At 38.6% G+C, this 16,900-nt stretch overlaps 1 protein-coding gene across 1 annotated transcript; it reads right to left on the bottom strand.

The window, feature by feature from the left end:
* LOC104744084 lies at nucleotides 11,265-11,857 on the bottom strand. Its single transcript, XM_010465109.1, has 2 exons — nucleotides 11,735-11,857; nucleotides 11,265-11,657 (listed from the first exon to the last, which is right to left on the bottom strand). Exons 1-2 carry the CDS (start codon nucleotides 11,855-11,857, stop codon nucleotides 11,265-11,267), a joined length of 516 nt encoding a protein of 171 aa, XP_010463411.1.

The raw sequence follows: 16,900 nt of genomic DNA, 5'->3' as shown, positions 1-16,900 counted from the left end.
TAAATAATGCAAGAATGAGATAATATATACAAAGGGAAGCTTGGAGTACCTCAATAGTAGAAAAAGGAGTCGGTGCTCGAGACGGCGGATCGAGTGAGATGATGGCGAGAGAAACTTCACGGCGTCATATCGAGTCAGGTGAGAAATTCAATTTTTGCGAAGGTGAGCTACCCCGTCCCACTAGGACGTTGGGTCGAGTCGGAGCTTCGACTGAATGAGGATTATCTACGTAGCAGCTCCGTGAGAATGTCGATCGAGTAGACTTGCAGATCAATTGGTGGCAACTTGTTTGTGGGAAGGTTGTTAAAGGGTGAGGGACCAGGGTTCGAGGAACGCCTGATGCACCAATAACCTACTGGTGGATTTGGATATCCACAGTGATGGGTTAGGATCGATGCCCTGCAGGGCCAGCCTATGGGGGAAACTAGCAGTGAGACTAGTGGGGTCCACGGACGGGTTGTCACATATCAATACAACAATTCTTGCTCTTATCCCTAAGAAAACAGAGGCCAAGGAGATGAAGGACTATCGTCCTATATCTTGCTGTAATTTGTTATATAACGTTATCTAGCTAACAGGGTGAAGCTCCTACTGCCAAATTTCAATGCTCCAAATCATTCAGCTTTTGTTAAAGGAAAACTATTGATGGAAAATGTTCTGCTGGCTTCTGAAGTCGTCAAAGATTACCATAAAGATACTGTGTTCCCCATATGTTCTTTAAAAATTGATAATTCAAAGGCATTTGAGTCAGTACAATGGCGTTTCTTTCTCACTACACTATCTACGTTAGATTTCCCTCAGCAGTTCATCAAGCGGATTGAGCTCTGTGTCACAAGAGCTTCATTTTTGGTTTAGGTGAATGGAGAATTAGCAGGTCTATTCCGTAGTGAGGGAGGGCTGCGACAAGGCTCTTCACTGTCACCATACGTATAAGATATCACCCACGATGTAACAAATTGAATTAACACATTTGTGATTTGCAGATGATATGTTGGTATTTACAATTTGAAAGAAAAGTTCTATTGAGGGATCTTTGACAACTTTGCAGCGGTTTCAGGATTTAAGATCAATTTGGAGAAATTGACACTGTATATGGCAGGGGTAAGTGAAAGTAATAGGGAGGAAATTCTTCTTTCCTTCCCTTTCGCTTCAAGTAGCCTGCCTGTACGCTATCTTGGTTTGCCGCTTCACACTAATCGGATGAAGACAACTGACTACAATCCACTGTTAGATCGAGTCAGGGAACGCATTAGCAGTTGGATGGCTAGACACCTCTCATTCGCTGGTCGTCTCCAGCTCATCGCTTTAGTTATTCATAGTCTGACTAACTTTTGGATGTCTGCATTTCGGCTCCCCGCTCCTGCGTCAGAGAGATTGATAGCCACTGCTCTGCATTTTTGTGGTCTGGCCAAACTTTAAACACAAAAAGGCAAAAGTGGCATGGAGTTATGTTTGTACTCCCAAGGCTGTGGATGGTCTAGGCTTGTGTTCGTTAAAGGAGGCAAACAAAGTAAGCTGTCTGAAGCTTATTTGGAGGATGTTTTCGACCAACTCCCTCTGGGTTCAATGGTTGTGGTTGCGGGTCTACCTGCTTCATAAAGGGTCTTTTTGGTCGATCAAAGAGACAACTACTTTAGGGTCTTAGATGTGGAAGAAGCTTCTGAAATATCACATGGCCTCCGATTTTGTTCTATATGAGGTATGATAAATGATCCTCCCTAGGATGTCTGATGCACACCACAGGCCAGAGAGGTTGTATTGATCTGGAAATCGGCCTTCACTCAACTGTTGCAGAGGTTATCACAACCCATCGATGAAGGCGTCATAGGACTGTCTTTTTAAACCAAATAGAGCTGATCATTGATAGGTTGCGTACTCAAGGGCTGGTGATAGGGGACGATATAGTAATCTGGAACGGCAAAGGAGACTGTTTTCAGGACAAGTGCATCACCAGAGACACATGGGAAGCTATCAGATTGCAAAAACCAAAAAATGATTGGAGTAGGGGGTTTGGTTCAAGCACGCCACACCAAAATACGCTTTCATCGCCTCTCCATTAGGGATAAAATGCAGAGTTAGAATGTGGGTGCAATCCCAGACTGCATATTCTGTCATCAGTGTTTGGAAACTAGAAACCACCTGTTTTTTGCATGTCGTTACTCTCGGGAGGTTTGGTCTGGTCTCACATCCAAGCTTCTCTTGACACGTTACACAACGGCCTGGCATCACATTTTCATGCTTCTCATGGATACCTCTTTGGGACAAGACCGACTCTTTCTACTCAGATATATTTTTCTGCTTACCATTCATTCTTTGTGGGTGGAAAGAAACAAAATATGCCATGGAGACACACTCATTCTCTCAGCTCAACTAGTTCGGAGACTAGATCAGCAAATTCGGAACTAGATACTTTCGATCCAAGAACAAGGGGATGAGAGATTTCGAGACTGCGTGGTGACATGGCTTGCCTCGCGCTATCCTAGCTAAGACACTAGTTTATCCCATATAATATGTCTGTTGTTTACTTTCAACAAACGCTGCACTTGATGTAATAAATTTTTTGAATAAATTTTACATTTTATTAAAAAAAAATTGTATTTATGTATCTGGTTTCTTATACCAGAAATACAATTGACCAAAATTTATTGGGGGAAAAAGGGAAAATGTCAAATTTTAACTAAAAGATTAAGATTAAAACACACAATTCATAAATATAGGTGTTAAGATATCATATATTCTTGTATATTTGTATTTTGAATCAAATTAATTAGGTTTTTAAGGTACAAAAGTAAACACTACATACTGAATATCATAAATCAAAATATTTTCTAATTATTTGCTTATTAAGTTTTTAAATTAGAAAAGTAAGATTTCTTCATGTTTCTGATTTGGATAGGCGAGTTGTTTTCCATGCAACCTAATAATCTAGACCTTGTTTTAAACGGATCTCCAGAGTTTTCATGCAACATAGTGATCTAAACCTTTAAAATAAGAAATTATTTAGCATTCAAATACAAACGTGATGTTTCAATATGGGTATATAGTATACTAACGACCATAGAAGCATAAGTCTTGTATAATTGTTAGATTTTGGTCGACGTAATATGCGTATCCATCAAAATAAGGCCGGAAGATAATTTGTGGAAAAAAAAAAAAAGGCCGGAAGATAACTATAAGAATATTATATCAAACAATAGATAGATGGTTCCGCTTTATTGACACAAAAATTGTTCTATTTTCGTTTTTGGGGAAATTATATTGATGTCACCTTTTAGAGTGTTTAATTTAAAAATTTAAACTGATATATCATGTGGCTTTCAAAAAGACCTAGGATTTAAATTTTAACTTATTAGTTGTCAGTATTAGTTTTGTGTATCATCTTGATATATTATTTATTACAAATTATGAAATTTTCTATAAAGCTTTCTTCATTAATCTGTCTAATTAATAAATGTCATTTGGGATTCGAACTCTAGACCTTCTAATGTACATTTGGTCAACTATTGGACTATGAAGGCTTTCATTGTTAGCATTAGTTTATATATATAAGAATATTAGTTTATAATTTCTTGAATCTGAATTAATATTATGATTATGTTCGTATAGTTCTGCATTTCTTAGGTGGAAAATATATTTACAAAAGGATTTAGAAATTTCTTCTTTTTGCTGAAACCCCTATAAAATAGAGACACCTTCATCATTTTGCTTATAGATCAACATAGCCTCTCAGTTCAATCTGGTGTCTTTCTCTCATCGACTATAATAGGTCAGTTCTCTCTTTATGGTGCTTTTATTTAAATCAGTTTTTCAAAGCTCTAATATCTTATCTAATTTTTTGCAAACGTAATGAGCATGTTCTTAAATGTTGAGCATCGAATATCAGAAAATGTTACTTATTAGATAATAGTTGCATTTTGCTTCCTTTTCACCAAAATAAAAACTTGATCGTCTTCCTTCCATATTAGATAACTAGTGTTGATCTTTTGGCTGGAAAGGGTATATATATATTACTGACTGGAAACACAATTCCCATCCATATGTGAAGATTCAACCTGTTCGAGATGACCCAAAGATCTGAAGCGCAAGGGAGCAACACTACAAGAAAACAAGGTCATAACTAACGGCATTTCTGACGAACAACTGTCCGTCAGTAATTACTGACGGAATACTGACCGATTTCTGACGCTTTAAGAATTTGTCGGTTTTCCGTCAGAAAATTACCAACAGACGGAATCCGTCAGTAATCTGTCAATATTTCTAACGGATTACCGACCAAATTACACCGTCAGTACCCATCGTTGGAATTCAGTTGGTAAATATATCCGTTGTTGTTGTCGCTCGTATATTATTCGATTTTCGACGGCTGTAAATTTACATCTGTTGGTAAATGTATCCGTTATTATAGCCGTTTATATTATTCCCTTTCCGACGGATTTCTGACAAGTCAAATTAATACCCGTCGGGAATTCGTCGGTAAATATATCCGTTAATGTAGCTGTTGTATAGCCGTTGAAAATTTTGAAATTACTGACGGATAACTGACGGATTACTGACGGACACGAAATTTACTTTCTCTATAAAAACCAACCACTCCTTCTCATAAGCTCACTCAATTTTTTTTAGAAAAAACAAAAAATGTCTTCTTCTTCTTATTTTTGATCGTGGATGGACGGACCGATGCTCGATCCAGAATCAAATTTATTGAATGATGAGTATGCTCGTGGTGTAGGCGAATTTATGGAGTTGGCATGTCAACAACCGGTCGTTCTTCAAACCCGTAAGTTGAAATGTCCATGTTCGATTTGCAGGAATTCTCACAATATTAGGATTGAGTTAGTATGGGTTCATCTTTATTCTAATGGTTTTATGCCGGGTTACAAAATTTGGTTTCTCCATGGTGAAAGACCAGAGTATATTAGTTCTAGCGAACCATATTTTGTTGATATCGTAGAGGAACCTAGAACATAAGTAGATTATGGTGTGGGTACTATTGAGATGGTGAATGATGCATATAGGGAAAACATGCAATCGATGGGTCAAAATGTTGATAGGTTAGAGGAACCTAATGCAGAGGCAAGCAAGTTTTTTTCTATGTTGGACGCAGCTAAGCAAACGTTATGCGGAGGTTGTAGGGAAGGTCATTCGGCTTTATCATCTGCAAGCAGATTGATGACCATAAAGACGGACTACAATTTCATTGAGGAATGTGTGGATGCGATAACAGATTTTGTAAAAGACATTTTGCCTGAAGATAATCATTTTCCAGGTACATATTACGAGATTCAGAAATTGGTCGCCGGTCTTGGTTTGCCGTATCAAATGATAGATGTATGCGAAGATAATTGCATGATCTAGTGGAGACAAGACGAAGATAGGACAAGGTGTCTATTTTGTCAAAAACCAAGATATCAGGAAACATGCAGTAGAGTTCCAGTTCCATATAAGCGAATGTGGTATTTATCGATCACAGAAAGGCTGAAGCGATTATATCAATCTGAGCGTACGGTTGGTCCAATGAGATGGCACGCAGAACACAATTCAAACGGAGAGATTACGCATCTGTCAGATTCAGAAGCATGGAGGCATTTCCAAACTGTGTATCCAGATTTTGCGTATGAGCCAAGAAACGTGTACCTAGGATTATCTACAGATGGTTTCAAACCATTTGGAAAGCATGGAAGGCAATATTCGTTGTGGCCAGTAATCGTAACACCTTATAACTTACCGCCAGCTTTGTGCATGCGTCGAGAGTTTCTTTTCCTTTCGATTTTGGTTCCCGGTCCAGATCATCCAAAGAGATCTCTTGATGTGTTTCTGCAACCGTTGATATATGAGCTGAAAATGTTATGGGATCATGGTGCTACAGCATATGACGTTTCAAACAAGCAGAATTTCCAGATGCGTGCAACACTTATGTGGACGATTAGTGACTTTCCAGCTTATGGGATGCTATCTGGATGGTCAACTCATGGAAGGTTAGCGTCTCCATACTGTCAAGATAACACAAATGCGTTTCAGTTGAGGCACGAACGTAAAACGAGTTGGTTTGATTGTCATAGAAGATTTCTACCAGCTCGTCACCCTTACCGGCGTTCGAGCACATTGTTTAGGAAGAATAAGCAAGTGGTTGATGCACCACCTCCTGAAGTCGATGGAAATATTTTACTGGCACAGTTAAGAGATTTTGGAGCAGAGAGGACTACAAATTGTGGTGGTAATGGACATGTTGTTGTTTACGGTGCTGGCATCAATCACAATTGGTATAAACATAGCATTTTTTGGGTGTTGCCTTATTGGAAAGATCTTTTGTTGAAACGTAATCTAGATATCATGCATGTCGAGAAGAACGTCTTCGACAACCTCATGAACACTGTTCTAAATGTCCCGGGAAAGACAAAAGATAATTTGAAGTCTAGATTAGATTTGCCAGATATTTGTGATCGCGATCCGCTTCATGTATTAGAAAATGGGAGATGTCCAGTCCCGATATTTTGGTTAGACACGCGCAAGAAGGAAGCGTTCTTCAACTGGATAACCCACGATATTAAACTTCCTGACGGATACGCATCTAATTTACGTAATTGTGTTGATATGGCTGAAGGAAAGTTTACTGGAATGAAGAGCCATGATTGTCATGTTGTGATGCAGCGACTTCTTCCATTTGCATTTGAGCATCTTTTACCAAGCAATGTCCACCAAGCAATCGCAGGTACATTTCTAAATATCGCCATTTTTTTAAGAATTATATACATATTTATTTATCTATACAGTGAAAGAATTAATTCATAGAGGTTTTATAGTATTAATCCGATCTTCTTTTTACATACAGGGGTAGGTGCATTTTTTCGGGATTTATGCTCTAGAACACTTACAGTTGACGGTATTCGTAACTTGGAAGAAAACATACCAATGATCCTATGCAATCTCGAGAAGATATTTCCCCCATCTTTTTTTGATGTTATGGAGCATCTCCCAATACACCTTCCACGAGAAGCTAAACTTGGTGGTCCTGTTCAGTACCGGTAGATGTATCTTTTTTAGCGGTATATGTTTCATCTGAAGAAGAAGGTCAAAAATTTAAGTAAAGTTGAAGGCTCTATTGTGGCACAAAGTATAAACGAAGAAGCCTCAAATTTTGCTGAATTTTACTTTCCTGCCCAAGTTCGTACAAAAAGACGACATCCTGCTTGTCATGATGATGGAGGCGAAGTGACTAGTTATTCGGTATATGTACCTAACTTGTTTACACAAGTAGGAAGACTCAGTGGGACAAGAAAGAATCGCCAACTATCGCAGCAAGAGTATACACACTTACATATGTATATTCTCACAAATTGTGAGGATATTATGGAATATGAGAGGTACATTTTAAAATTAATATGAATTAAAACTTAAATTTAATTTTCAATTTTAGTTCCAGTTTATTCTTTTCTTTCCAAAATTTTAGTAAAAATAAATAAATATCTCTTATAGTAAAATAATTGAATATCTCTTACAAATAAATACATAAATTTTGGTACTTTTAAATATTTCTTATAAATAAATAAATAAATATATATAATAATAAAATAACTCTTATAAATAAACAATATCCGTCGGAAAATGCGTAGGTAATTAGGTACCCGTCGGAAATCCGTCGGTATTTACCGACAAATTTCCGACGGATATAAAATTTTCGTCGGGTTTGTAATTTTTTGGTCGGCTTTTTTGGTTCTGTCAGTAAACCGTCGGATATAACCGACAGATACTGACGGGTTACCGACGGACTAGTGTAAAACCTCTAATTTTGGCTCTGTAACACATTTATTTTTTAGGAAATGTATAGAGGATGATGTTTTAATGGCAAAATAATCTTCTTTTAAACAACAATCTTCAAAATCTGTGTTTGAAAAAAAAATTAAGTTGTTTGGCAAAAGTAGTTGTAATGTGGTATGACAAGATATGGTTAAAGTATTTGTTACTTATCATTCAAATTTTTTTTTCCTATAGTTTAAAAATATAGATTCTTATTTTGAAAATTATATCCATAGTTAATATAAACACATAATATATGCATATTTGTAAAGAAAAATTATGAAATTAAGGGGTTTAACCTCTAAACCGTCGGTAATAGTTTCGAGTTACTTGTGTTTTGATGGATTGAATTTTGATAATTGTGTGTTATTGATTTGATGAGTTGGTTTGTTACTATATCTTGAATTTTGTTAATTGTTTGTTTTAGAATTTTGATAATTGGATTGTTAATTGAATTTTGTGAATTGATAAATTGAATTTTGTTAATTTATTTATTTTAAATTGAACTTTGTTAATTGATGAACTGAATTTTATTAATTGAATTTTGTTAATTGAATTTTATTAATTGAATTTTGTTATTTATTGATTTTTGTTAATTGAATTATGCTTGAAGATTATTTCTAAATTTTGTTTTATTTTGTTGTTGAAGGAACTATGGTTCTTATGTTGCAAACACATCTATGAACCAAGCTAATGGAGAAGCTAGTGCTTCGCAATCACGTAATAGCGCCGTCCCGGAATCACAAGCTTTGGAAAATGTTCCAGTGGAGATGAGCATCGAAGAATTCCTTTCTCAACCTGGCCGATCACTTATCCCCCGCTTAGATCCTTATAGTGCTCCAGAGACAACATGGTTTTGTGATTCTCATAATGGCATCACAAAATCCATTTTGCATATGATGTATGGAATCCTCAAAACACCATATGCAAAGTTTTCAGTGATGCCTACGAAAGAACAAGACATTTGGTTTCGGCAATTTGCGGTAAAGTTTTCAACTTTAACAACTTAATTTTATAACATTGTTTTATATATTTTTCGCTAATGCATTTTCTTTATATTTTTTAGCAAGATTTCAATTGGAAACCAGATGTCACCAACCAAGTTCGAACAACGTTCAAGAAGGCGACCGCACTACGATATTCTAAACAGTTGAATGAGTGGAAGCAATTCTGGAAGAAAGGAAAGGTGCCAAAAAATGTGAACGAGGATCTTTTTAAAGGTTTCATTCAATATTGGGGGGAACCAGCTACAAAAACAGTATACGCCAAATCTTCTCAGAATAGAAGAAGCCTACGTGGCGGGTTGGGTATGGCTACCCACAACAATGGTCCAATAAGCGCACATACCCGACAAAAGCAACTTGTAAGTTTTAAGATTTTCTATAATTATTTTCTTTATCATTAATTAGACAATCTTTACATAATTTAAATGTTTCTGTTAGGCTGCTAGGGATGGTGTGGTACCAGACCATGTTACTTTGATGGAGCATATGCACACCAACAAAAAGACTGGCCAATTACAAGATGGTAAAGCTAAGCTGCTTGTTTAGAGTTCGAGGAAGCGGGAGGAGGAGATGCTATAATCTCTTGGTGCTTCGGAATCTACGGTTGAATTAGAAGAGAGAAACTAAACGAAATTTTTTTCGAGGTAACATTTATTTTTTAAATTTTTATTTACTTTTGTTTTGTTTTAAAATATTTATATAATTTTAAAATGCATGTGTAGGAAACTATTAAAACCAAGGGACGGGTTTTTGGACTAGGAAATCTCTCCCAAAGAAGTTTGGTTTTTCGTTCATCGGGGTTCTCATTTGCTCCCACCCAAGAGTTCCAACAAGCTATGCAAGAGAAAGATGCTCGGATTGCAGCTTTGGAAAAGGAAATGGAAGATCAAAAAGCGGAAATGGAAGAACAAAAAGCAGAGAACAAAAGAAGGGACGAGGAGTTGGAGCTAGCAGCATTCATGAGTGAGATGCGGGCAAGACATTCCGCTTCTTAGGTTTTCTTGAATCTTTGCTTTCTTTTTGGAACACTTATTTGTTTTCGGTTATTAGAATATTTTTCACTTAAAAAATATTTTCCCTCAAATTTTTAACTTTCTGAATTTAAATATATAAGCATTTCAGTTTTAATGAATATTTACATAATTAAATTTGTATAATTATGCTATATAAAAAAAATAAATAAATAAACTTCCGTCGGAAATCTGTCGGAAAAGATGGACATTTTCCGATAAGTGCCGTCGGAAATCTGTCAGAAACGACGGAGTTTTTCGAAAACATTCCGTCGGTAATTTGTCGGAAATGACGGACTTTCTCGAAATTCCATCGTTAAATCGTCGGTTTTTCCGTCGGTTCGACGGATATTTTCCGATATTGTTCGGTCGGTAATATCGTCGGAAATATATCTCCGACGGATATCTGACAAAACATTACCGACAAACCATGCTCTGACGGATTTCACCGTCGTTGGTTCGTTGCTTCTTCTTCAGTACCATCACTCCAAAACTCGAAATTGACACTGGATTCGGGTAGAGGAGACAAAATCGTGGGGATTTGAGCTTGGAATCACTCAAAACGGAGCAGTATCGGAGAAGTTATGAGGATTCTAGGGTTCTAATGTCTTGTTTGGAACGAATGGGGGAAGAAGAAGAAGACTCGAAGCTTTAATCGGGTGTTCCTCGGTTTTAACGGTGTCGACCGACACCCATTAAGTGGTATCGGTCGATTCTGCTTCATTCAGACCCGGCCCAATTGCAATTTCAGGCCCAGTTTCTCAAATCCAATTATCAAACCCATTAATCCTTCTGTCCATCTGCGATCCAATAACGGTGACGACCGACACTCAGGTGGTCGGTCGATGCTTCTTCTTGATCAGTGATATCCAAAACTTTTTCATTTTTTTTTAGTTTTTCTGAAACAAATAAAACTCAAAACCAAAAATCAATATGTTAGTAATCCTAAAAGAAAATTGAAAAATAAATAGTTCCTACCACTGGGTTGCCTCCCACTCAGCGCTCGTTTCAAGTCATTAGCTTGACTTGGCAACAGATTAGGTGAAGCGTGCTTCGTCCAAACGCACAATGTGTCAGTCTGGTATCTCGGCTTTCACCCAATAAGGTTTCACCCTTTGACCATTAACAGTGAACTTCTCTCCCTTGGAATTTAGCAATACAATGGCTCCATATGGTCTAACTTCTTGGACAGTAAAAGGACCAGACCAACGAGAACAAAGTTTACCTGGGAACAGCTTCAAACGAGAATTGTAAAGGAGTACCTGGTCATTGGGCTCAAAATGCCTGGAGATGATCTTCTTATCATGATAAGCCTTGGTTCTCTCCTTGTACAGCTTGAAATTCTCAAATGCATGAAATCGCAACTCATCCAACTCATTCAACTACACTAACCTTATCTCTGAGGCTGTCTTGACATCAAAATTCATCAACTTAACTACCCAGGCTGCCTTGTGCTCTAACTCCACTGGAAGATGACATGCTTTCCCATAAAGCAGATGAAAAGGTGTGGTGCCACGTGGTGTTTATAAGCAGTTCTATATGCCCAAAGTGCATCATCAAGCTTCATAGCCCAATCCTTCCTTGTAACACCAACTGTTTTCTCAAGAATCTCCTTGATCTGCTTGTTGGAAACCTCCACTTGCCCACTAGTCTGAGGGTGATATGGAGTAGCCACTCTATGTTGAACTCCATACTTTTTCAACAGCTTGTCAAACACTTTATTAATAAAGTGTTTACCTCCATCACTTATAACAATTCGAGGCACTCCAAACCTAGGGAAGATGATGGTCTTAAACAGCTTAAGAACCACTGCAAAATCATTCTTCGGACAGGCAATCGCTTCAACCCACTTTGAGACATAATCAACAACAACCAGGATGTAGTTGTTTTTATAAGAAGATGGAAACGGTCCCATAAAGTCAATACCCCAGCAATCAAACACTTCAACTTCAAGAATGAAGTTTGTGGCATCTCATTCCGTTTACTGATTTGACCTTTCCGTTGACAAACATCGCATCGTGAGACAAACTCATGAGCGTCTTTGAACATCGTTGACTACCAAAAGTCTGCTTGGAGAACCTTGGACACTGTTTTGAATGTAGCAAAATGTCCTGCATACTCAGATCCATGACAATGAAACAAAACGTCAGGTATCTCAGTCTCTGTTAAACATCTTTGTAAACTCCATCACTACAATGTTTATACAAATAAGGTTCATCCCAATAGTATCTTCTAAGCTCTCTCATGAACCTCTTCTTGTTATAGCCAGTGAACTTCTCTGGTTCTATCTCTGCAGCAAGATAATTGGCAATATAAACGTACCAGGGTTGATCGGAGCTAGCCACAACAGCTAAATCTCCATCATACCGCCAATCTGTCTCGGGAAAACATGGGTGTCGACCGATGCCAGTGTGGTGTCGATCGACACCATCTGCATCCGAGAGAAGACACTTGTGTTCATCAGTCTGGAACCCTATATCCACAAAATAAACGTGTTCTTCTGGCAAACAGTCTTGTATTGGGACATCATCATCAATTTTCTAATCCTGGACAAGTGATCAGCAACACCATTCTCAATTCCCTTCTTATCCCTCACTTCAATGTCAAACTCTTGAAGAAGAAGAATCCATCTCAAAAGTCTAGGCTTTGCATCCTTCTTCTACATCAAATACTTTAAAGCAGCATGATCAGTATGAACAATGACTTTGGAACCAACTAGATAAGACCGGAACTTATCAAAAGCAAACACAACTGCCAACAACTCCTTCTCTATTGTTGCATAATTTCTTTGTGCATCATCAAGTGTTCTGCTTGCATAGTAAATTGCATGAAGCTTCTTGTCTCTTCTCTGTCTCAGCACTGCTCCCACTGCATAGTCACTAGCATCACACATAACCTCAAATGGTAGATCCTAATCTGGTGGCTGAACAATAGGAGCACTCACAAGCTCTTGCTTAATCCTTTTAAGGGCTATCCTGCACTCATTAGTGAATTCATACTTGACATCTTTGCACAACAAAGCAGAAAGTGATCTAGCTATCTTGCTGAAATCCTTGATGAATCTCCTATAGAACCCTGCATGCCTAAGAAAACTCCTCACTGCCTTCACATTCTCTGGCATTTGAAGACCTGTCAACACCTCTATCTTAGTGCGATCAACTTCAATACCAGCTTCTGAAACCCTGTGACCAAGCACTATACCATCTCTAACCATAAAATGGCATTTCTCCCAATTGAGCACTAAATGCTTTTCTTCACACCTTGCATAAATTGTCTAAACAGTTCTTGAATGAAGACCCATAAACTGAAAAATCATCCATGAATACCTCCATAAAGTCCTCAATCATATCAGTAAAGATAGACATCATGCACCTCTGAAATATCGCAGAAGCATTACAAAGACCGAAAGGCATTCTTCAGTAAGCAAAGGTACCATATGGGCAAGTGAAAGTGGTCTTCTCTTGATCATCAAGATGAATCGGAATTTGAAAGACCCTGGAATAGCCATCTAAAAAGCAGTAGTATGGATGATTGGCTAACCTCTCAAGCATTTGGTCAATGGAAGGCAGCGGAAAGTGATCTTTTCGGGTTGCAGCATTCAGCTTCCTGTAGTCTATGCACATCCGATGACCAGTAATTGTCCTTGTAGGGATCAGCTCATCCTTATCATTCTTCACTACTGTGACTCCGCCCTTCTTAGGAACAACATGTACTGTCAGAAATCGGATAAATGATCCCATCATTCAGCAGCTTCATGATCTGTTTCTTGACAACATCCTGCAAATTTGGATTCAGCCTCCTCTGATGCTCAATAGATGTTTTAGCTCCTTCCTCAAGATGAATCCTATGCATACACAAGTCTGGAAAATTCCCGCAATATCATCAAGAGAATAGCCAAGAGCTTTGCGAAACTTGCGCAGCTTGCTTAGCAGTAAAGTGAGCTCTGCGTTGTTTAAGGAAGCATTAACTATAACAGGATAAGAAGAATTTTCACCCAAGAATGCATACCTTAAACCAGCAGGAAGTGGCTTGAGATCAAGCTTTGGAGCTTTCTCAAAACTCCAATCAGAAAATTTTTCAGCTTGTGAAGAAGTACTAACCAATATCTCTTGTGCAACCAGCTTCTTCACTTGTTCATTAGAATCAAGCAGCTTGACATACCCAACAGCAATGTCATCTAGATGCTCAACTTCTTCAGCAGAAGCAATCAATGCTCTCTCTTGTGGATCCTCAGGATGCAGCTCCTGGAATATCTATTCAGCAAGGTTAGACAATGTGTCCACATAGAATGTCTGTCCATCAATGGTTGGCCTCTTAACCAACTTATCCATGTCGAAGCGCATTAAGACCAATCTGACCCTTCTTGACATCAATTATAGCTCCAACAAAGGCTAAGAATGATCTTCCCAGAATACGAGGGTCCTTGGGTTCCTCCTCATACTTTAATACCACAAAATCAGTGGGTATCAAGTAATTTCAAATCTTAATTGGAACATCTTCAAGACCATCATCAGGATTACGGACTGCTCGGTCAGCAAGGATGAGAGTGATCTTGGTAGGCGTGAAGTCTGTCATTCCTAAGCTGAGTGCAACTGATCTTGGCATTAAGTTGACACTAGAACCAAGATCACATAAAGATTTAGCAAATCTGTCAGTGAATATAGTACAATCAAGAACAAAACTACCTGGATCTGGAAGATTTTCTGGGATTTTGTTCTGAATTATAGCACTGACTTTAGCTGATATCATCATAACTCCCTGCTCAGCATTCAAACCCTTAGTCACCATCCTCTTGAAATATCTCCTAAGCATTGGAGAAGTCCTAACAGCATCAATCAAAGGTAGCTCAACAATAAGTTTATCCATCATGGCCTTGCATTTAGCATCATCTAGCTCTTATTTAGTCTTCCTTGGATTCTTGGGGAAAGGAACCTTGGGTTTGTAAACTCTTTCAGCAACTGGAGTGGAAGAAGTGGCATTCGGAGTTTCTATTCGTGGTTGGTGTCGATCTCAACCCAGGTGGTGTCGATCGATACCGTCTTCTGGGATTTTTTCCGAAGCTTCGAATGGTAAGGGTGTCGACCGATGCTCATGTGTGTCGGTCGATATTGGCTCAGCAGAAACATCCTCATCGTCTTCTATATCGATTAACTCCTGTAAATTATCAGTTTGATTCTTCAGGGGTATAAGATGGAGTTGTTTGCCACTTCTCAAAGTCACTGCATTGCATGAGTGCTTGGGATTTGATTCAGTTCGCCCAGGGAGAAATCCCTCTTGCCTTTTTATGGATCAAGCTGTTTGTGCAACCTGACTTTCCAGCTTCTTGACATGAATGTTCAAAGCTTCAAATTTCCCATTAAGTTCAGTGTAGACATTGTCAAGCTTCCCATTGAAAGTCACTGTCATCTGCTCCTGACCTTCCAAAAGCTGCTCAAGCATAGCTTCCATCTTACTACTTTCAGCTGTTTTTGGAGGAGGGGACTGATATGAGTTATTGCCATAAGTCCTTGTGTATCCACTGCTTTGTTGCTGCTTTTGGTAGTCAGGCTTGGGTGTGAAACCAGAACAATTGCCCTGAAAGTTACTCCGCTGGCTGTTTCCACTGTAAGGCCTATTACCTTGCTGATTACCAAACCGCTGACTTTGATTTCCATAGACATCCTCTTCTTCATGCCCTTGCTCAGGTTCTGGTTCAAAAGTTTCAACTTCAGCAACAAAGTGAACTGATTTCTTGCCAACCAAGAGATTGTGAATGGAATCTAGCTTTGCACTGACTGAAGCAAGCTGATTTGCATCAAATCCTCCATGTAGTCTCTTTCTTTCAGCATCAACTCTCTTAGTACTGTTACTAGAGGCTAGGTTCTCAATCAAGTTCTCAGCTTCATTTGGATATCTTGTCTTGAAGTTTCCATGGCTTGCAGCATCCAAAGCTAACTGATATTCCGAGTCAACTCCTCTGAAAAAGATACTCAGCAGTTGCACTCTTGAAAAGCCATGGTGTGGACAGTCTCTCTGATATGCGTTGAATCTCACCCAAGCTGCCTCGAAAGCTTCATCAGGTCTTTGTTTGAAGGAGGACAGCTTGACTCTCAGCTAATCTGACATTGCATCGTCATAAAAGTAATTGAGGAAAGCCACTTTGATTTGTTGCCAAGATGTCAAAGATCCAGCTGACAACTGTTTTAGCCATTGAGATGCTTCTCCTGCAAGTGAATATGGGAAGAGCTTGCAGTAGATGTAGTCTTCAGTCACACCATTGGCTTTGATGCTGGTCACTAGATCTTCAAAGTGCTCAATATAATCCAGAGCTTTCTCATTTGGCAGGTTAGAGAAGGGTCTTTGTCCAACTAACTGGAAGTAGGCAGACTTCAACTCAAATTCATTCCGCGGGAAAGGTTGTTAGCGTTATTGAAGTCTGCATTAGTCCTGATCAGATCCCGGTTTTGATCCTGTCTTTGAACTAGGTTGTTAGCGTGGTTGGCAGCTCCATGTACGTCTGTTGGAGGTGGGTGTCGATCGACACCATCGGCTTGCCCGTCAACGACAACAGCTTGCTCGTTGACAACAACAGCTTCAACAATCACATTGCCTTCTGCATCAAGCTTTTGGCCCTGCTCATTGCGCAAGTGGCCCTCTTGATCCCTCAAAGAACCATCCTCATCACGAATCAAAATGATTGTGTTAACCATCTTCAAGGATTTGGCTGCATTTCTGTTCTCACGCTCAAGTTTTTCCAACTCTTGGTTTGAAAGCTTCAGTGTAGGACCAGTCTTGTTGCTCCTTGGGTGAGGTCTAGGAGGCATGCACCTGAAACACCAAAGAGCAGAAAAACAAAAACGTGTAAGTAGAAAATAAAAAGAAAAATTTAGACGAACTTAAAAACTCAAATCTAATGGTAGATCAAAGAGTCCCTGGCAACGACGCCAAAATTTGATAAGCTCAAATTAATCCCTGGGACCTACTCTCTCAAACAAGAGATCACTGTAGTACTTAGGGGTCGAATCCTCAGAGACTCTAGATCAAACACAATGGATTATGGAGTTTTATTATTACGCTAAACTAAATGATTTGAATTAGTAAAAACAATACAAT

This window comes from Camelina sativa, chromosome 14 (genome assembly GCF_000633955.1).
Source record: "Camelina sativa cultivar DH55 chromosome 14, Cs, whole genome shotgun sequence".
NCBI lineage: Eukaryota > Viridiplantae > Streptophyta > Magnoliopsida > Brassicales > Brassicaceae > Camelina > Camelina sativa.
Note: the sequence above shows the minus strand (reverse complement) of the source record. Positions and strands in the feature narration are given on the sequence as shown.

Excerpts from the sequence above, each read along its gene's own strand:
- LOC104744084 (XM_010465109.1), bottom strand. The coding sequence starts at position 11,857 with ATGTTCAAAGACGCTCATGAGTTTGTCTCACGATGCGATGTTTGTCAA. Across the intron at positions 11,658-11,734 it reads TGAAGTGTTTGATTGCTGGG|TGGGTTGAAGCGATTGCCTG; the intron begins GTATTGACTTTA and ends TATGTCTCAAAG.